A 19,628-nucleotide genomic window follows, 5' to 3' on the forward strand; every position below is an offset into this window, starting at 1 on the left:
AAAAAAAAGTCAATTTAAAGAAAAGGGCTCCAGGCTACGGCCACTCATGACATTGGAATGTAATGAAAGATTGGAAGACTCTTTAGGGCTTGAAAGAAACTGGAGAGAGAATTACTATCCCTATTTTATAGAGGAAACTGCGGTGAGGACTCAGCTTGAAGCGGGGAATGCTGGCCTCTTTCCACAGCATATCACCCAACACACATATCACCCAACCTCTTCATCCCCACACATCACTGCCAGGAACTGCCAGCTTCTTCCAGGAGGGAAACTGAGCCCCAGAAAGGCAGGCAGCTCCCCAAGTCAGTTAAAGGGCCCACCAGAGCCCCAGTTCCTGGCCTGTGTGGGAGGCCTCGCTCGCCCATGTAACACACCCAGCACCCTCTAACAAACATACTCACATCCCACATCCCTTGTATAAAAATACACAGAAGTATTTTTATAATTTCACTCTGGAAATTATTTATCTGCAAGGAACTCATTTAATTTACAGCTGTTATGATTTGTCTGTATGACTCAAGAATTGTGGCATAGTGAAAAAAAATCTAGCCTGCAAATAGTTTTTATGATCATGAAATTTTTATGACAACAAAACGATAATTAATGGAGTTTAAATCCTACCAATTAGGCAAGTGCTCATCTCCATTCTGGGGTTTTCTTTTGATATGTTGGAGCCAATAAATGTCCTTTCTTGTGTTAAAACAGTCTGGGGGCGGCCAAAAGGCCTGAAGGCCTTAGTCCTGTGTCTCCTGGGGCTAATGTGATGGACAGAGGCAGGAATCGAGGGCTTACCTGGACAGAAGCCACCTGCTGGTTGGGGACCACAAGTTCTGGGATGATAACTACAAGTGTGAATGAGAAAGAGTCAGTGGGGTCAGGGCCAGTGCCCACCCAGCTGAGGGCTGATCCTAAGTCCAGCTCAGGACACAATCCTCCTCCAAATCTTTCTTCAACCTCTCTATCATCAAAATCCCCATTACAACAGCCTCTGTGCCATCAAATTAGCAACCCATCCACCTCTCATTGTGCAGATGAGGAAACTGAGGCCCAGAGGGGAGGGCCTGGCCCGGGGTCCGATATTATGAGTTGGGGCAGAGCTGGGCTGAAAACTCAGATCTCCCCACTTGTTGAAACTTTGGGGGAGAGGTGGATTGGAGGCCTTCCTTTCTCTCCACGGGCCAACCTGGGGTCGGAAGAGGGCCTATGGGAGCTGCCCGAAGGAAATCCTGGCAGAGTATGGAGGGAAAGGCTGGCCGCTTACCGAAAGTCTTATTTTCAGGCAGAAAATAGGGGGCGTTGTCATTCATGTCCTCGATGGTGATGGCAAGACTTCCTACAGGAATAAGTTTGGCTGGTTCTGGCCTCTGGGTCAAGGCCTGACCCAGAAGGCCTGGGCCTCAGCCATGCTTTCTGCTGCCTCCCTCCCACGCATCTCCCATACACACCCCCTCCCCTGCTCCTGCCCAGGGATGCCCACTCAGTTTCCTCTGGCCTTTGTGGCAGGAAGTATCCTCCCCATACTTCAGAGAGGGGAGCACTTGTCCAAGGTCATCCGGCAAGGACTGAGCCCGGCCGGGGAATGTCCCACCTCTTACTCGTTAGCTGTGTAAGCTAGGTTACTGGCACTGTGTGCCTCAGTTTCCTCATCTGTAAAATTGAACAGGGTCACCTAGCCTACCAGTAGTGTGGGAAGGACACACAGGAGGACTTTTATGGTGCCTGGCACAGCTCTCAGGGTCAGGACTGTCTCGGAGTAGGCTAGCTGTTAGTGCAGTTCCTCTAGCAACCACAGTCAGAGGTGGGCTATGAGCACGGTGACAGCTGCCCTCCCCTTCACCCTGCCTCACAAGTGGCTCTGGGCCAGGCACCATGCTAAATGCTTTACATGTGTCCTGGCCCCTGTGCAGCAGCCTCCTGGGCCCTGCAGGCTGGGCCACCTCACCGTTGTCACTGTGGGCCAGGAAGCGGGGGTCCGTGGTGATGTCCCAGGCCCGCACAACCAGCGTGACCAGGTCACAGGACTCATAGTCGATGGCCTCACTCTGACTGATGAACACTGAGCCATTGGCCAGCACGGAGAACCAGCCACGGCACAGGCTGCCCACGTTGACCCCGGCCTTGGTACAGATGACGTTCACAAGTTGTATCTCCAGCTGGGACAAGGTATCCACGTCCCAGGCCACCACCTGGGCCACCAGGCCATGCTGTGAGCCATTCTCAGAGACCCGGATGCCCTGGAGGGAGGCTGGGTCCAGAGTGGGGGGCTCATCGTTCACGTCCTCCACGGCCACAGAGACTCCTGCTGTGGCCTCTCTCCCGTGGGGGTCTGGGTTCTCAGCACTCACAGTCAGATTGTAGGAGGCCTGTGTCTCATAGTCCAGGCTCACATCTGAGGGCAGCCAGAGGCGGCCCTCAGCCCACCCGGACCCCAGCACTAAGCCACGCAGCACGAAGTTGTTGGCGCCGCTCCCCGACAGGAGGAAGCTGATGCGGTTGTTAGCTTCCGTCTGATCCGCGTCCCAGGCAGTCACCACACCCACCAGCTCGCCTGTGGAGGAGGGCAGACTGCACAGGGACCCCGGGCGCAGCCACCGGAGGCTTCCCCTGCCCTCGCCTCCCTCAAGTGCCCCCGGGAGGGATTCAACACCTCGCCTGACCCCTGCCCCAGTGCCCGGCCTGACCCAGAGAAGACTTACCTCGGTCCCTCTCCTTCACTGAGAAGGAGTAGACGGACTGGTTGAAGATGGGCAGGTTGTCATTAATGTCCTGCAGGCAAAGGAAATTCTGAGCACATGAACCTTAGGAGTCCCCACGGTTCGGTCTCCCCAGAGCCAGTCTGAGAAGCTCGTGTTTCCTCTGACCCAAGGCACAGACTCTCTGTCAGCATCTCCGCACTTCACCAGTGAGAAAAGTGCCTCTGAGAGGACAGAACCAGGCCAGGGCGCACACCTGGAGCTCACAGGCACAGCCTGCACCACCCCTGTGGGGTGGCCCCACTCCTCCCTGCTTCTCTGACCACGACTCAGAGCCATCTCAGACTCTGCTTTCCAGAAGGGGAGTTGAGCTCCTATCGGCGTCCCCGTCTGGCCCAGCCAGACAGTGTCAGTCTCTGTAGGTGTAGGTGGCCAGGGCCGGAGAGGGTAGGCAAGAATGGAAGACAGTGGGTGTCTAAGGCCAGGACCAGGCCTGAGCCTTGGCAGGCTCCTGGAGTTCAGCTCTGCCTGAGCACAGAGCAAGGGTCCTGGGGTCAGCTGAGCTCAGGAAGGATAGGCAAAAAGAGGGGACAAGGGAAAGCCTGGGCCATGGGCCTTTGTGGAAACAGTGAGACCAACAGAATAAATCCAAGACATGGTGAGTCAAGCTGGGCCAGACAGGGACATCCCAACCCAGTGACACACAGGGGTGCCCTGTGGGGTGGTGCAGGCTGTGCACTCCACAGGCCTAGGGGGCACCATCCACATCATAGACATTGGAGAGGCACACATTTGTTACAACACTTCTTTAGAGGAAGGTGCCCTGGGAGCTGGTGGCAGCCTAAGAACCAGACAGATCGGGTTCAAAACCCCATTCTGTGGCTCTAGGCAAGACTCTCACCCTCCGTGCCTCAGTTTCTTGGTCAATAAAATGGTATTCACCATCTCTATCTTGCAGGGCCAGGTATGCAGTAAACCCTGTAAATGCTGATTTTTCACCCCTTCTCTTTGCCTGTGAATGGTGGTGAGGCGATAGGAGAGTTTCAGTAGAACTTCGTGAATTATAGCTAGAACCAAGAGTAAATAGTTCCTGCTTCATCTGTGGGAGAAACGTTCCAAGACTCCCCAGCAGATGCCTGGAACCTGGTACTGAGCCCTATACGCGCTATTTTTTTTTTTTCCTGAGCAAACATACCCGTGATAAAGTTTAATTTACAAATTAGGCATAGGAAGAGATCAACAATAACTAATACTAAATAGAACAATGGTAACAATATACTGTGATAGCAGTCAGTGTGAATGTGGTCTCTCTCTCTCCTCTCTCAAAATATGTGATTGTCCTGCACTCATCCTACTTGTCATGCTGATGTGAGATGATGACATGCCCCCATACATGAAGAGAGGTGGACCACATGGGTGTTGTGACGTCACTAGGCTCCCGACCTTGTGATGACCTGATACATCATAAGGGGGATCATCTGTTCCCAGAACTCTGTTGACCGCAAGTGACCCAAACTGGGGAGAGTAAAACCATGGAATTAGGGGGCAAATGGAAACACTGAGGACCTCCCCTGGGTCCGGCACTCTGCAAAGCACCTTCCACTCGTTAACTCACTTTCTGGCATTTTTGTCACCATTTTACAGATGAGGAACTTGAGGACACAGAGAGGCTGAGTGGTTGCCTAAAGCCCCACAACAGAGCCAGAATCTTAACCCAAGAGGCCTGCTTCCAGAACTCTCTTGCCCACCCTACCACAAAGGGCAGAAATGTGACTCCAGCTGGAGGTGTGGGGGTGCCGGGCACCTGTTGGGAGCTCCCTAACACGGGGCCCATCCTGGCATCCTGCCCACAGCTGAGCCAGGCCTCACCTCCACGTTAATGGTGACGTTGACTTCAGTGCTGAGGACCGGCTTGCCGCAGTCAGACACAAGCACGGTCAGCACGATCCGGCCCCCCAGGGCAGGTTCAATGGCCTCTCGGTCCAGGGGCCCCAGGTTCCTGAGGATCCCTTTACCGGGGTCTACCGAGAAGTTATGGCTGTAGGCGCCGGGCAGCAGGCTGAAATGCAGACGGCTGTTGTTGTTGTGGGGCTGGTCATCGTCCCGAGCCTATGCGAGAACCAGCATCCAGCATCAGTTATTGGGGCTTCCCAGCTCCCCAGCGCCTCCCCTGCAGCCTGGCCTTCCCTTCCAGCACCGGCCCACAAGGACAGTAACCAGGCCTAAAGCCGGTGGGACACAGGCTCATCTCTCGGCCTCAGTGTCCCATCAAGGAGGGTCACATCAACAGCTTGCAGGATTCTGAGGTATTCAGCCCTGAGCTTGTTCCTCGATCCCACAGACATTTACTGCACACTCCCAGGTGTCCGGCCCCGTTCTAGACACTAGAGCCGTGATCAAGACAGTGCCCGTAGGGAGCTGAGGTCCTAGTGGACAGCAGGCGTGGGGCAGCATATCATAGATACTCAAAAGTCAAAAGCAAACAAGTGTAAACGGGGTGAAGTCCAACAAGATTCTGATTTTCCCACAACGACTACTTTAGTGCTGTAAAACAGCTAATTGATTCTTCACCCAACTCCTGTGTGTGTGTGTGTGTGTTCTTGTCCTGACAGCGTCCTGAACGTGTGCTTGGTTTGCCTTTGGGGTGACCCAGCATGAAGACTACAGCAGGTTCCATCATGCTCCCGGGCCTTTGCATAAGCCTTCCCCTCTATGCCTCTCTGCCTGACTCCGGGCCAGGCTGGTGATTCCCCTGGGCCTCCACTTCCCCTGAGCTATCTTCAGCACAACACAAGTGACACCCTTGGGTGACTCTCCAGCGCTCTTCCCCTAACTGAGAGTCCTGTGTGGTGGGCATTATGGTGGATTCGTCTCAGAGGACAGGGACCCAGCAGAGAGCCTAATGCATAGCAGGTTCTTCGGCAAACGTGGCTTTGAATCCGGAGCTGGGCTACTCTGACTTGGAACCTAGTCTTTTCCCTCCCCCATTCTTTCATCTCAGATCCTTTGGGATGTTGTTTATTAAATACCTCCCCTACAGACAGCCAGAGATGATTTTTCCAGTAGCCTGATCCTGTCTTTTCCCCTCTTAGCACTTTGAATTCAGGCCAGTTAATTCACCAAGCTCGTCTCAGGGCTCCTATTAGTTACAGCGGCAGATCTGAAATGCTCCTGCCCCAAGGAACCCACAGACCAGAGGAGCAAGAAGCAAAGGCCCAGGTTTCCCTGGCAGAAAGTTCTGTGCTCTGGTTTCAGGGCTGCCACCTATTGGCTATGCCACCCAAAAAAGTCGCTGAACTTCTCTGAGCCTCAGGGTTCCCCTTCTGTGACCTGGGGACCATCAGAGCACCTACTTCCCACGTCAATCAAGACACCAGAGATGGGAATGTGCTCTGGAAACCTCACAGCTCCAGGAGTGGGAGAGCGCTCTGTGGCCACATGATTGTCATTCTGAGCACCTGGTTTCTTTCCCACTTCTTCCAAGGCCCCCTTTTCAGATGACTCTGGGAGACACGTGTCTCTGATATGTCTTTGGAGCCAATCGTGGGTTTTTAATCTCATAGACTCTGCGAACCTGGCCGCTGTTATTTCCCTTTTTGCACTGGCCATCAGAAAGCTCAGAACTGAATGTTCAGCTGCCCTCCTGGCAGTAGCATGGTTCTCTGTTCTAACTTTACTTTTGTGCCCATTAGCAACACCGCTCTCATTTTCTCTTTTTCCTTATTTCTCCAATTTTTTTACCTGAATTTTTAATCAAAGTCACCTCAAATCCTTTCTGGAATGAGAGAGGGGCTGGAATTAAAGGGGCTAATATATTTTTGAGTGCGTGCTCTGTGCTGGGCTTTGTGCTGAACACTTTACACATATTATCTCATGGATCCCCAGTGACCCTGGGAACAAGGACCATGATTGTCCTCATTTTCCAAAGAGGAGACAGAGGCCCGGGAGATGGATTAACTTTCTCAGGAACCACAGAGGAGAGCCCAGATTCCAACCCAGGGCCGCCATGATCACAGAGCCCGTCCCTGTCCTATCCACACCTGGATGGTCACAAAGACGTCGCCCTCCTCCTCCTGCACAAAGATGTTGTAGGAGCCGCTGACCACAGGCCTGTTGTCGTTGATGTCCAGCAGGACAATGTGCAGCGTAGTGGAGGCTGACAAGTTCCCACCGTCCGTGGCCTGCAACGTCAGGTAGTACTCGGCCTGCTTCTCTCGGTCCAACGCCTCACCGTTCCTCACTGTCACTGTGCCTGAGCCCTGGTCCACCTCAAAGATGTCTGCCCTGTGCAGCGTGGCCAGAGGGAGGCAACAAAAATACAAGATGCCCACTTGAGTTAGAATCGCAGATAAACTGTCAAAAATATTGAAGTATGTCCCCTGCGATATTTGCCATCCACTTATACTAAACAGATTATCTGTTGTTTATCTGAAATTGAAATGGAACTGGGTGTCCTAGAGTTTGCCTGCACCCTAGCCCCATAGCAAGGCAGCGAGGCAGGCCCGGGCCCCACTCATCTGCCTGCTGCCCCCCCTCCGCCCACCCTGAGACCTTACCCGTTCCCTGGAAGCAGGCTGTAGGTGATGCGGCCCCCCTCTCCTGTGTCAGGGTCAAAGGCCTGTGGGGCAGAGAGTTAGACAATGGGACATGGTTTGGAAATGATGGTACTCGCTGCCAGCCAAGCGCTCGAAGGGGACAGGACTGTACTGCTTCCTGTCACAAAGGGAGAACGCCTGACACACTCCGATTTACAAATAGACACCCCCCACACACACGTGTGCATGCTGGCTTGAGCCTGAGGACATCAGATGATAGACATGGGCAGGGTCACGGTCCCCAGGTCCGTGTTTCTTCGTGTCTCACCGAGGCCAGCCCCACAGGGTCATCCTCACTCACATGAATGCTGTCGGTGACCACAGTGCCGTCTGCACTGTGCTCCCAGATACTGAGGTTGTAAAAGCTGTAGGGGAATGTGGGCCGGTGGTCATTAATGTCTCTAAGGTGGATGGTCACCAGGGCGATGGAGGCGTTCCCACTGACTGAGTCAGTAGCCACGACCTGAGGATAGAGGAAGAATCAGCAGTGTGGGGACCAGAGGGCCCATGGGCTGAGCTCCCTGCTGGCCCAGAACACCCCTCACCTGCACCAGCATCACTGTCTTATCCTCATAGTCCACCAGCTCGGGGGCTCTCACCAACACCTGCACGTCCGTGGAGCCTGCTGCCCGATCTGGGGAGACGCTGAAAGCTTCAGCATCAGGTCCCCCCACAGATAGCAGGAAGGTGCCATTGTTGCCCTGTGGAGATGGGTTTAAGGTATAGTAGAGACCCCAACCCCTGCAATGCACCACCCTGCCCCTTGCCCCTAATCCTGGCTGTAGGTGCATATGTCAGGAGGCCCTGCCTCTGAAGTCCCATGAGGGGAGGCTCTCAAGAGACTGCGGCAAGAGGAACCTGGGGAAGCGGGGCTGCTCACTGTTCCCTGCAAAGGTGGGCTCGTTAGAAGACATCTGCAGGTGACTGGGATCCTGGTTTGGGCTGGAAAGACAGAGCCTGGACACATTCCCCTCACTCCCAGAAGACATTCCTGGGTCTTCTTTACCAACCCCCACTCAACACAGTCAGCCACCATACCAACACCAACCACCAGCAACATCCAAAGTCACCCCATTACCCACATCACCCTCCATTCCACACCCTTTCCACTCCACTCAACGCCAACCACCAACTCAACACACCTACCCATCTACCACCACCCGACACCTCCTCCACCCACATACTGTACCAACTCAATATCACCAAATACTACCAAACATTGTCTATAGGTAGTCATTGTTCAATACCACCCAGACTGCCCACCACTCAGTATCAATGTCCACTTAAGAATACACCTCCAGGGGCGCCTGGGTGGCTCAGTGGGTTAAAGCCTCTGCCTTCAGCTCAGGTCATGTTCCCAGGATCCTGGGATCGAGCCGAGCCCCACATCGGGCTCTCTGCTCAGCAGGGAGCCTGCTTCCTCCTCTCTCTCTCTCTCTGCCTGCCTCCCTGCCTACTTGTGATCTCTGTCAAATAAATAAATAAAATCTTAAAAAAAAATAAAAATAAAAAATAAAAAGAATACACCTCCAACTTCATACCCACTTAGGCTACTTTATGCTCAACACTGCCACATCCCTCAACATCCCTCAACTTCACCAAGCACCCATCACCACCCTCTCCTCGACGCCACTCAACATTACCTAGCAAAATATCAACCCCCACTCAGTGTTGTCTTTCTGCTTACCAGCACCTAGCACCGCCCTGAGCACAAAACTACACATCGGTGTAACATCACCCAACATTTCCAAATGTCACCGAACAACTTCGATTTTCCACCGCCGCTCATGACCATTACCACCATCCCCCACCCTCCGCTCCCTCCCCACTTCACATCTGGGTACCTTGTCCTATGGGTCACTCCCCACCATCTCCCCTAGCCATCTCCCACCATGACCCTCACCCAGCCACCCCTTGCCTGGGCGCCCCTACCTTGTCTGGGTCGTAGACCACCATGGTGAGGCTGTCGATGGGGATGCGGGTGGAGGCATGCTCATCCACGTAGCCGGTGAAGTTGACTTGGGCCTCTTGGGGGGAGAAGGTGCAGGCCGGGAGGCTGCAGTTGTAGAACTCAGGTTTGTGGTCATTGACATCTGTCACCATCAGCGTGACCCATGTGCTCACCGTGGCATTTTGTCCATAGATGTTGGGGTGCATCTCGGTGGCCTGGGACCCGAGCAGAAGCCAGAAAGCAGAGGTCAGAGAACCAAGGCTCAGAGAGAACAGAGATCAAAGGTCAGAAGTTGAAGTTCGGGTACAAAAGAAGCAGTGGACCCCTCACTCACCGTGACCTGCACCTTCACCTCCTCATCCTCCTCCAGCAGCTGCTCACGGTCCAGGGAACCGGTGACCCTGATCACCCCATCCGGCCCGATGTCAAACCAGCCGGGCATTGTGGAGTCTGGAGAGAGGCAGTGGGAGCTGCTGCTTCCAGTAGCTCTGACAGAGCTCCCATCCCTTCCTCCACCTGGGGACACCCCCATTCTCACTGGAAATGCTGTAGGTCACCGGGTCATTAATGCCTTTGTCACTATCCACAGCCTCTACCTTCAGCACCGATTCTCCCTGTGCAGAGAACCAGCTGAATAAGAGTCCCAGGCCCTTTTTCTGCCTCTTTTTTTTTTTTAAAGATTTTATTTATTTATTTGACAGACAGAGATCACAAGTAGGCAGAGAGAGAGGAAGAAGCAGGCTCCCCGCTGAGCAGAGGGCCTAATGTGGGATTTGATTCCAGGACCCTGAGATCATGACCCGAGCCGAAGGCAGAGGCTTAACCCACTGAGCCACCCAGGCGCCCCCTTTCCCTGCCTCTTGTGTCCACCCAGACCCCCCCGGGTCCTCCGGCACACCTGGGGTGCATTCTCAGCCACAGAGGCTGAGTAAATCTCCCTGACAAACTGGGGGTCCAGGTCTGGCTCATCGACCACAGAGATGAACAGGAAGACATGTGAAGAGTTGCGGATGATGAAGGTGTTGTTGTATATGCCACCTGAGTCCTGTGGGGAAACAGGTCTCCGTAAGGCCAGGCCTCAGGTTGTGGGGCCCCTCCATCTGCTCCTCCACCCCCACTCACAGAGGCCTTCAGCTCCAACTGATAGAAGGCACTCTTGTTGTTGTAGCTGAGGCTGCCGTTGAGGATGATGGAGCCATTGGGTAAGATCTTGAAGAGGTGCTGGCTCTCCTCAGTGCTAGGGATGACCTAGGGCAGAGCACAGTCAAGCCAGAACCTCTTTCAGACAGACTGGGACTTGAACCCTAGCTCTGCTATTGATCAGCCCTGCCACCCTCACCAGGTCACATAACCTCTCTGAGCCTCAGTTTCCACCTCTGGGAAATGAGCTCAGATATGTCAGCAGCGGGTTGAGAGGAAAGTCAAATGGGGTAATGAATGTGCTAGGCTCATCATAGGCACTTGGGAGATAGGAGCTATAGCTAGCAAATATAGCTAGCAAACTTGTCTTCAGGAGAACTGGGGTCACAGCCCCCGCTGTCTGTGTGACCTTGGACAAGACACTGTACTTCTCAGTTTCCTCTTCTGTGTATCAGACACCTGGTGATGTCACACGAACCCAACAGGGATGCAGACAGTGCCCCAGGCAAAAGGGTGGGGAAGAAGGGAAGAAGGGCCCTGTCCACAGAAGGGACCCTTAGGTAGCTTGGCCAAGTGAAGTTCAGAGGGGGCCAGCAAAAGGTTTGGAAGCCGGGGCTGGGCCACCACTAAGACCCTGTCCTCACCCCAACACTCAAGGTTCCTGTAGGCTGTGTGTGACATGCTGCCCTCTGGTGGCCATGAGAGGCAGTGGGGCCCATATTCCCACAGGACTGGCCCATGCTCACCTTCTCTATGGAGTACACCACCACTCCTGCAGACCCCGTGTCTGGGTCCTTGGCCAGCACAGAGAATACCAGGGAGCCGACTGGCAGGGTCTGTAATGAGGAATTCCAATCCATCCCCTCCATGACCGAGCACTCATGTCCACCCCTCGAGCTTGTGTCCCCAGTTGTACCATAGACATAACACCTTCTAGAGCCTGAAACCCAGTGTTCCCCTTTCTTTCCCACCTGGGCTGGGCCTCTGGAGACAGTTTGGGGGAGAGAGGGCAGGGAACAGAGTACAGCCATTCCAGAACCAAGGATGTGCCACTGCCCAGCTCTTCCTGTGGGCTTTCTACAGCCTACAGCAGTACATTCCAGACAGCACTCTGCAGAGCTGGAAGGTTCTCTGGGGAAGCCTTTGCCCCCTGTGACCTGTCCACACTTTCAGTATTTCTACACAGTGGCCAACGTGATCTTTGAAAATCCTGAATCAGACCACATTACTCTTGTGCTAACCCCCCCGCAATGGTTCCCCAGAATGCACTCCACCCTGCTTCTATAGCCCTTTGAGGTCTAGGCCACTGGCTAATTCTCTGAGCTCACCTTCTCCTCACCTTCTACCCTCCATTCACACCAGCTTCCTGGCTATGCCTAGAACACTCCAAATTCATTCCCAGCTTGGAGCCATTGAATCTGCTGTTCCCCTGCCTGGAACATTCTTCCCCTGGAGCATCCCACAGCTGGCGCCTTCTTGCCATGTAGGTCTCTGTTCAGATGTCACCTACTCAGAAAAGCCTTTCCTGGTCGCTCAACCTGAGCCAGCCCCCTTCCATGTCACTTTCTTTCATTTTACCCTGTTTTATGCTCCTCGTGGAGCTTAATGCCACCTGAAATAATCCTGCTTATTTATTTATTTATTTTTAAAATTTTATTTATTTATTTGACAGAGAGAGATCACAAGTAGACAGAGAGGCAGGCAGAGAGAGAGAGGGAAGCAGGCTCCCTGCTGAGCAGAGAGCCAGATGCGGGACTCGATCCTAGGACCCTGAGATCATGACCTGAGCCGAAGGCAGTGGCTTAACCCACTGAGCAACCCAGCCACCCTAATCCTGCTTATTTAATGTTTCATTGATTATTGTCGATATTCTTCATTAGAATGCAAGCTACTGAGGGTGGTAAGACTAGGTCTGCCTTATTTACCGGGTAGTCTCAGCACCAAGGACAGTGCCTGGTATCCAGTGGGTGCTCCATCAAAGTCTGTCAAATGGCTGCCTGGACCTCACTGGTCTTATGCCTGACCTAGTGTGGGGCCCCACATCTCATACATCTTCAAAGCCATATGGTTATGAAGATCCAGGAGTGGTGTTGTGATTGCTGCTCAGGGACCACTGGGGAACCTCTTCCCCATGCAGGTGGTTCTAGTGGGCTTGCCCTCCCCTGCTAGGTGGGGGTGCCTCATGATGTAGACCTGGCCAAACAGAGTATTCTGAACCCCTAGGTTGATAGGCACATGACCCCAAATGGGCCAATGATAGTCAATCCTGGAGTTTTGGCCAGGACAATGGAGAAAGAGACAGTCTGTGTCCAACTTACAAAGAGTGGAGCTGCTCTCTTATCACCACAAGAGAGAATGGCCCTCTTACCCAAGGATGGAGGCAACAAGATAAGCAGAGCTGAGAAGTAGAGAGAAATCTCTTCTTTTTTTCCCCCCTTTTTTCTTTTTTTTAAAGATTTTATTTATTTATTTGACAGACAGAGATCACAAGTAGGCAGAGAGGCAGGCAGAGAGAGAGGGGAAGCAGGCTCCCTGCTTAGCAGAGAACCTGACGTGGGACTCGATCCCAGGACCCTGGGATCATGACCTGAGCTGAAGGCAGAGGCTTAACCCACTGAGCCACCCAGGTGCCCCGAGAAATCTCTTCTTGCTGGCATGGCTTGAGTACCTGGATTCATCATGCTTGAAGTTAGTATACCTCTAAATTTTTCAGATACATGAAAAAATAAATTCTCTTTGTTTTTCAAAAAAATTTGCTTTCATAACTGGAATCATTCTCATCCAGTCTTGTTGTTTGTAACATGTTGCTGTAAGTATTCCCTGGGGTTACATTCCCCTGAATTTGGTTCCTGCAGCTACCCCTTTTGAGGGGTGCTTTTCCCCGATCCTGGACCCCCCTGCTGGCTGTCTCTGGTCCTTTGCACCCTGAGAAGAGCTTCTGGGAAGCCTGCATCACACACACACACACACACACACACACACACACCCCTCTAGGGCAGATGTTACCTCATTGATGCTGGTGGAGAAGCCAGTATTCTGGAAAACAGGAGCATTGTCATTTCTATCCTCCACAATCACCTGCATTGGCCTCTGCACCTGCAGGTGAGAAACCTCAAGTGAGCCTGGAAAATGCAAGAGCTTGAGAAGACAAAAGGAGTGTCTGGCTGAGACTGCAAGTTGGCTTCGTTTCTCAAGCACTTTGGCAATAGTTGGGGTACTCTCGTTTTTGATACAATTTCAAACACCAGAATATATACACAAAACTCCCAAAACTCTTCACCCAGATTTAGCCATTGTTTGATCTCTCTCTCCACATGTTTACAGAACCATTTCAGAGGAAGTTGCAGACATAATTAGGTCATTTTGAAAAAATCTGCAATGTGTCTGTTCTTCTACAGGAATGTTCATTTCAGATGTGTTTGCCATAGTTTTAAGCTGCGGACAACCTAAGTGTCTGTCCAAGGAGACCAGCTAAAGCATCATGGTATGTCCCCAAATGGAAAATAGTACAAGAAACGGGCAGCTCATGAGGAGACACGGCAGAGCTCCAAAGCTGATTGTTGAATTGGACAGGGCAGTTCAAGATACTATGTTCAGTAGGATCCCATCTGGGTTTCAAGAAATGCACCAAAACTACAATCTTTCTTCCAGGGATGCATATATATGTAAATGCATAGTGAGGGGTGTGGCAGAACTGTGACTGGACGTTTTGGCTGGGAGCGGGCTGGAAAGGGTCTACCCAGGGGACTCAAGCTTGAGCTGCAGCTTTTGAGATGTTTACAAAGAGAATATATTCATGAATGTCCAAGTCATTAAAATGATTTTTCTTAATGGACAGGGCTTGGGGAGTGTATTTTAAAGACAAAATCCTCAACTTTCACAGATGTAAGGTACAGTGGTGTCAGTGTGTCATTTAGAAATCTGAGTGCTGACACGAACACGTTTAGCCCAGAGAGTTGAAAGTACTGCCTCGGAAGAGCTAAGAGAGGGAGGTATTTAGCACTTGTTTTTTATTAATATTTGTATTAACATAAATTAATACAATTAAACTTATGATGTAGGTGAGATCTTTATGTAACTAAAGTAAATTAATAATAATGTTAATATCTTGGTAATATTGTGTGGCCCAAAATGGATGAGTATAATTTAGATGAAAATAAACATTGAATTCAGTTTTTGTTAACTAGGGCCCTCTCTGCTTGCTTGAGGTAGCGGATGCAGGCCGGAGGGGCCTCTAGTGCCCTGCTCTCCGATTCCAGGGCCACCTCCCCTCCCCTCCCCACTTCCAACTAACTCACTGGCTTGTTGTGATGGTCGGTCACGGAGATGATGATGTGGAGCAAGTAGGCGGTCTGCAGCAGGTTGGGAGAAGAGATCCCAGGTGAGCCTCTGCTCAGGGTGAGGGCACAGGGAGGGCCCCCACCTCCCCATGCCCCTCCTGGGGTCTTCCAAGGCTGCTGCCGTTTACCTCATAGTCCAGAGGGTTAGCCAGCTTCACTTCCCCGGTGGTCGGAGTGACAGAGAAGACGGAGGCATCTGGGCCACTAATCCCATAGGTCAGTGTATCATTGTCCTGGTCCTGAGCGACCAACCAGAAGGCCTCGGCACCTGGAGGTGGGACAGGGAATGCCCACAGTCCATGGTCACCTCTTTCAGCACTGGCCTGGCTGAGCTGGGCTAGGGGGCCTGTCTTCTCTGTGTGCAGAAATCTGGGACCTCCCAGCCACCAGGGCTCTGGCCATGGTGGCCATAAACGTCAGGTTTGATTTTGTTGCTTGGCACCTGCACAATGGCTTTGATAACAACATGCTGATTTCCTCCAGGGGATGACCCCTTCTGCCCTGGACATGGCAGGGTGGGCTGCGATCCAGGCATCACCCTTTCTCCTGGCCCTGGAATTCCCTGCCTGGCATTTTTTGAGAGGAGACCAAAGACACCTGGAGGGGAAGTGTCTGGCGTGCAGCTGCTGGGGACATCCTTGGACAGGGGACTCCTGAAGTCCCTCTGGGGGTGCCTGGGTCACCTCAAAGCCCTCCCTTCACCCAGAGAGCTTGCTCAGAGCCTGCCAGAAACACCACTTGGTCCGGTGAGCATCTACTGCTAGCCAGGGGCCCCCATTCTTTCACTGTGCCCCAGAGGGCATGTCCCTGGGCAAGGCAGGGGCTTGGAGATATCGGGGGACTCGAAGATCCCAAGGCCATCGACTCTCCAATCTCAAAGAAACTTTTACAGATTCATCCAGCCCTGCTCCAAGACCTTACCTCCATTAATCCACCCAGCCTCTGCTCTGCCACCAAGAAACGTTACGCTCTTCTCAGCCACCTCCTTCCATTGTCAGACAACTGTCCCTTAGCAAGGGCTTTCTCCATTTCCCCAAAGTGTGTTTCCCTGTAAGTCCCAGCTGTGGGAACCCAAAGGCCTCATCTGTTCTGTCCATGAGGTATGGAACCCAGGGCCTATGAGACTTTTAGGAGACCTACAAGAATGTTTCATTTCTATCATAAAATATAATTTTAATATAGAGTCAGGGACCCATAAAGTTCAAAAGTGCCACAACAAATTCCATGGGACCCTGCGGCCCCATGCTCAGCCTGAGGGCCTCAGCGGACCAGCCCACCCCTCCTGTCCATAATAGCTCTTCAGCGACAGGTTCCATGCTGTGCCCCCAAGGCTGCTCTTCTCTGGCCCAACAGTCCCTCCCACAACAACTCAGAAAGCTTGATTAAAGTCCTTCCCCACCAAGACCCCCTCCTCTAGGAAGATCACCAAACCAACATTCTACAAAGATGATGTCGGTGTCTATTTTATGTTTCCTCAATTATGAGACACACTATCAATGTAATGACTGCTTCTGGGGGGAGAAAAGTCACTCTGTGTTAAATGACTACCTCAATGGTAAGATAAACCCGATTCAGTTAAAGTGCAAAAAGATGTGACCTTTATACCGAAGGAAATCCAGGAGGTGTGTGGATGGGCATAAACCCTTACGTGTATATATTTGACTGGGGGAATAGAAACATGCATCAGGGAGGAAATGCTCTTTTTTCTTTTTTTAAGATTTTTATTTATGTATTTGACAGAGAGGGAGAGCACAAGAGAGGGAACACAAGCAGGGAGAGTGGGAGAGGGAGAAGCAGGCTTCCCACTGAGCAGGGAGCCTGATTTGGGACTCAATCCCAGGACCCCGGGATCATGACCTGAGCCAAAGGCAGATGCTTAACTGACTGAGCCACCCAAGTGTCCCAGAAATGCTCTTTAAAAGTTGACCTGAAGGGGAGTTGGATGGGTCAGTCAATTAAGCCTCCAATTCTTGATTTCAGCTCAGGTTGTTGTCTTGGGGTTGCGGGATCTGGGTTGTGGGATCAAGCCCCAGGACTGGGCTTTGTGCTGAGTGTGGAATCTGCCCGAGAGCCTCTCTCTCCCTCTGCCCCTCCCAGCTGCTCACACACTCTCTAAATAAATAAATAAATAAAATCCTTTTTTAAAAAGTGGCCTAAAAAAATTAAATGTAGGGGTGCCTGGGTGGCTCAGTTACTAAACATCTGCCTTCCGCTCAGGCCATGATCTCAGGGTCCTGGGATTGAGCCCCACATCAGGCTCCCTGCTCGGTGGGGAGTCTGCTTCTCCCTCTCCCTCCTCTCCTGCTTGTGTTTCCTGTCTTACTGTCTCTCTCTGTCAACTAAATAAACAAAATATTTTTAAAAAATTAAATGTAATTTTTATTTTTAAAAAATTTAATGTAATTAAAATAAAATCTATAAAAATAAAAGACCTATATTAGGTCTCTGCATATTAAGAATTACATATGTTTGGGGCGTCCAGGTGGCTCAGTCACTTAAGCAGCTGTCTTCGGCTCAGGTCCTGATCCCAGGGTCCTGGGATTGAGTCTGCATCAGGCTCCCGGCCTACTGGAGAGCCTGCTTCTCCCTCTCCCTCTGCCTGCTGCTCTGCCTACTTGTGCTCTCTCTCTATCAAACAAATAAATAAAATCTTAAAAAAAATAAGAATTATGTATGTTTGTCACTAAACTAAACTTGGTACTTAAAACATCATAATTATATATTTTTTAATTTATTATCATTATTATTATTATTTAATTTTTTTAAGATTTTATTTATTTATTTGACAGGCAGAGATGACAAGCAGGCTGAGAGGCAGGCAGAGAGAGAGAAGGAGGAAGCAGGCTCCCTGCCGAGCAGAGAGACCGATGCGGGGCTCGATCCCAGGACCCTGGGATCATGACCTGAGCCGAAGGCAGAGGCCCCAATCTGCTGAGCCGTCCAGGCGCCCCTATATATATTTTTTAAAAGTCTGCCTGATGAAACAGATCTGTGGTACAGTGTTAGTGTCAGGAAAAGAAGTCTTGTGTAGGGAAGAAAGGACAGGAAGCGACCGAGGGACGAGAGAGGGGGACCTGGAGCTTTTGGCAACATTCTAGTTCCGGATCCAGTGGTTATTCCATGTGATTCAATGCACTTTCCTGCACATATATTATACTTCAAAATAGAAAGTCTAAATGGCATACTTGAAAAAAAAAATCTCACAGAAAGTGCTTTCCCATGGTAAGAGAGCTATAGAATTTATCTCAGGAAGAAGGAAATCGCCCTTTGGTTTAAGAAAGCCCAGAGCAAAGCCATGTGGTTATCAAAGATCCTCATTTGATCTGGCTCGGGGAGGGAGGTGCACTGCTCTGAACAATAAAGCTATTGGTTTTCTGTTTCAGGGGTGGGAGGGTTGCGGAGGGCAGAGTGTGCAGGAGCCCCAGGGCTGGGGAGTCGAGGAGACATCTTTCATTTCCGTTTCCCCAACCCATATCCTGCCTGCTGGGAATTAGGTCTTCAGTCCCTGCAGCTTCTTCCAAAACGATGCTTCCCAGATGTCATTCTCTCTTGTACGCTGCCGTGATCTTTACCATATCCAGTGTCTCGTTCTTTATGATCCTTTTTTTAATCGACTTAGCATTTCATGTAAATACATTTATATTAAATAAGCTTTAGGGATGCCCGGGTGGTTCAGTCAGTTAAGTGTCTGACTCTTGGTTTCAGCTCAGATCATGATCTCAGGGTTTCGGGGCCAAGCCCCACTTTGGGCTCCACACTCAGTATAGAGTCTGCTTGAGATTCTCTCTCCCTCTCCCTCTGCCCCTGTCCCCATGCGTGTTCTCTCTGTCTCTCAAATAAATGTTTAAGAATCTTTTCAAAAAAGAAAATAAAAGCAAGCTTTAGATTGTGGCTGTAAATAGAAATCCATTTCACTTGCCATAGATAGAAAGCAGCTCTGTGAACAAAGGCAATGGAAGTAAAACACAATATTCACTTCCGGTGAGAAGTCTGTGAAAGGCTTTGAGCCTGAGACCTGCTTCCTGTTTAGGGGGGAGAAAAGCAGAGAGTGGAGGGAGGTTAGCAAGTGTGAGAGGTGGGAGAGAAAGAACGGTCCCAGATGGATCCTCTCTCTTTGGGGCATCGGAAACACCAGCCAGAGATGGGAAACAGGAAGAATGTTCTCGTGCGGTGTCTTGGTTACTTGACGCCATGTGAGAGCCCTGACACAAAAGCTGAAGAGAAGAAAACAAATTCTAGAACAAACTCCCTCCAGGCCACCCTCGCCCCGTGATGAGCCACGGGGCTGCAGGATGGGAAGCAAGCCCATAAGGGAGACCCTGGGACCCTCTGTGGGTAAGGGCTTGGCACAGTCTGTGCACAGGGATGGTCACTCACCCACTGGTAGGTCCTCAGGCAAATTCACTCTTGACATGTTTCCTAAGAACACTGGGGCCGTGTTGGCTGTCACTGTAGAAACAGAGAGCACTTAGAACACTTGGATGCCCCTGTGAAGCCTGACCCCCTCTGGCCCTCTGTGGGAGACCATACCAGTCCCAGCTTCAGCTCAGCTCACCCGCCTGGGCCTGGACTCCTCCCTAGGCCTCCCCAGGGCCACCAAGCAGGGGTCTAGGTCATAGGAGCTGGGAATTTGCTGATGAGGCAGTGTCACTCTCTTCTAGAGGGTCTTGCCAAGGATCCGCAGGCTAGTGTTACTCTAGTGGGGGAGGGGAGGTACCCACCAGACACCACGAGGGTAAGAAGCAGGAGGCAGGACAGCCACGGCCATGCCATCATGTCTGGAGGACCTGAAGGAAGAAGGAACAAAGAAGGGGCTACTGTCCCAAGGCCTCCCTCCCTTTGGTGGACCCTCCCTCTGTCTGGGTCTGAGCTGAGCCCACCCCCCACTCCAACTCAGCAGTTCCCCAAC

At 51.6% G+C, this 19,628-nt stretch overlaps 1 protein-coding gene across 5 annotated transcripts in view; it reads right to left on the reverse strand.

Annotated features, from left to right (window-relative positions):
• The window catches only part of CDHR2 (cadherin related family member 2), a 35,329-nt gene that overhangs the window by 6,010 nt on the left and 9,691 nt on the right, over window positions 1–19,628 (reverse strand). For all 5 annotated transcript variants that reach the window (XM_004737531.3, XM_004737540.3, XM_004737534.3 and 2 more), the window contains 20 exons: window positions 19,441–19,506; window positions 19,097–19,168; window positions 14,848–14,987; window positions 14,678–14,731; window positions 13,386–13,475; window positions 11,126–11,215; window positions 10,362–10,487; window positions 10,138–10,284; window positions 9,778–9,853; window positions 9,574–9,689; window positions 9,221–9,454; window positions 7,834–7,989; window positions 7,590–7,751; window positions 7,250–7,311; window positions 6,734–6,977; window positions 4,563–4,802; window positions 2,697–2,766; window positions 1,943–2,548; window positions 1,262–1,333; window positions 793–842 (listed from right to left, as the gene is read on the reverse strand). In XM_004737531.3, the coding sequence (XP_004737588.1) occupies window positions 793–842; window positions 1,262–1,333; window positions 1,943–2,548; window positions 2,697–2,766; window positions 4,563–4,802; window positions 6,734–6,977; window positions 7,250–7,311; window positions 7,590–7,751; window positions 7,834–7,989; window positions 9,221–9,454; window positions 9,574–9,689; window positions 9,778–9,853; window positions 10,138–10,284; window positions 10,362–10,487; window positions 11,126–11,215; window positions 13,386–13,475; window positions 14,678–14,731; window positions 14,848–14,987; window positions 19,097–19,168; window positions 19,441–19,495 (2,862 nt within the window). In that variant the 5' untranslated portion in view covers window positions 19,496–19,506. The remainder of the gene's footprint in view (window positions 1–792; window positions 843–1,261; window positions 1,334–1,942; window positions 2,549–2,696; window positions 2,767–4,562; window positions 4,803–6,733; window positions 6,978–7,249; window positions 7,312–7,589; window positions 7,752–7,833; window positions 7,990–9,220; window positions 9,455–9,573; window positions 9,690–9,777; window positions 9,854–10,137; window positions 10,285–10,361; window positions 10,488–11,125; window positions 11,216–13,385; window positions 13,476–14,677; window positions 14,732–14,847; window positions 14,988–19,096; window positions 19,169–19,440; window positions 19,507–19,628) is intronic.

Source organism: Mustela putorius, unplaced genomic scaffold (genome assembly GCF_011764305.1).
Source record: "Mustela putorius furo isolate JIRA1106 unplaced genomic scaffold, ASM1176430v1.1 tig00000145_pilon_pilon_pilon, whole genome shotgun sequence".
Lineage (NCBI taxonomy): Eukaryota > Metazoa > Chordata > Mammalia > Carnivora > Mustelidae > Mustela > Mustela putorius.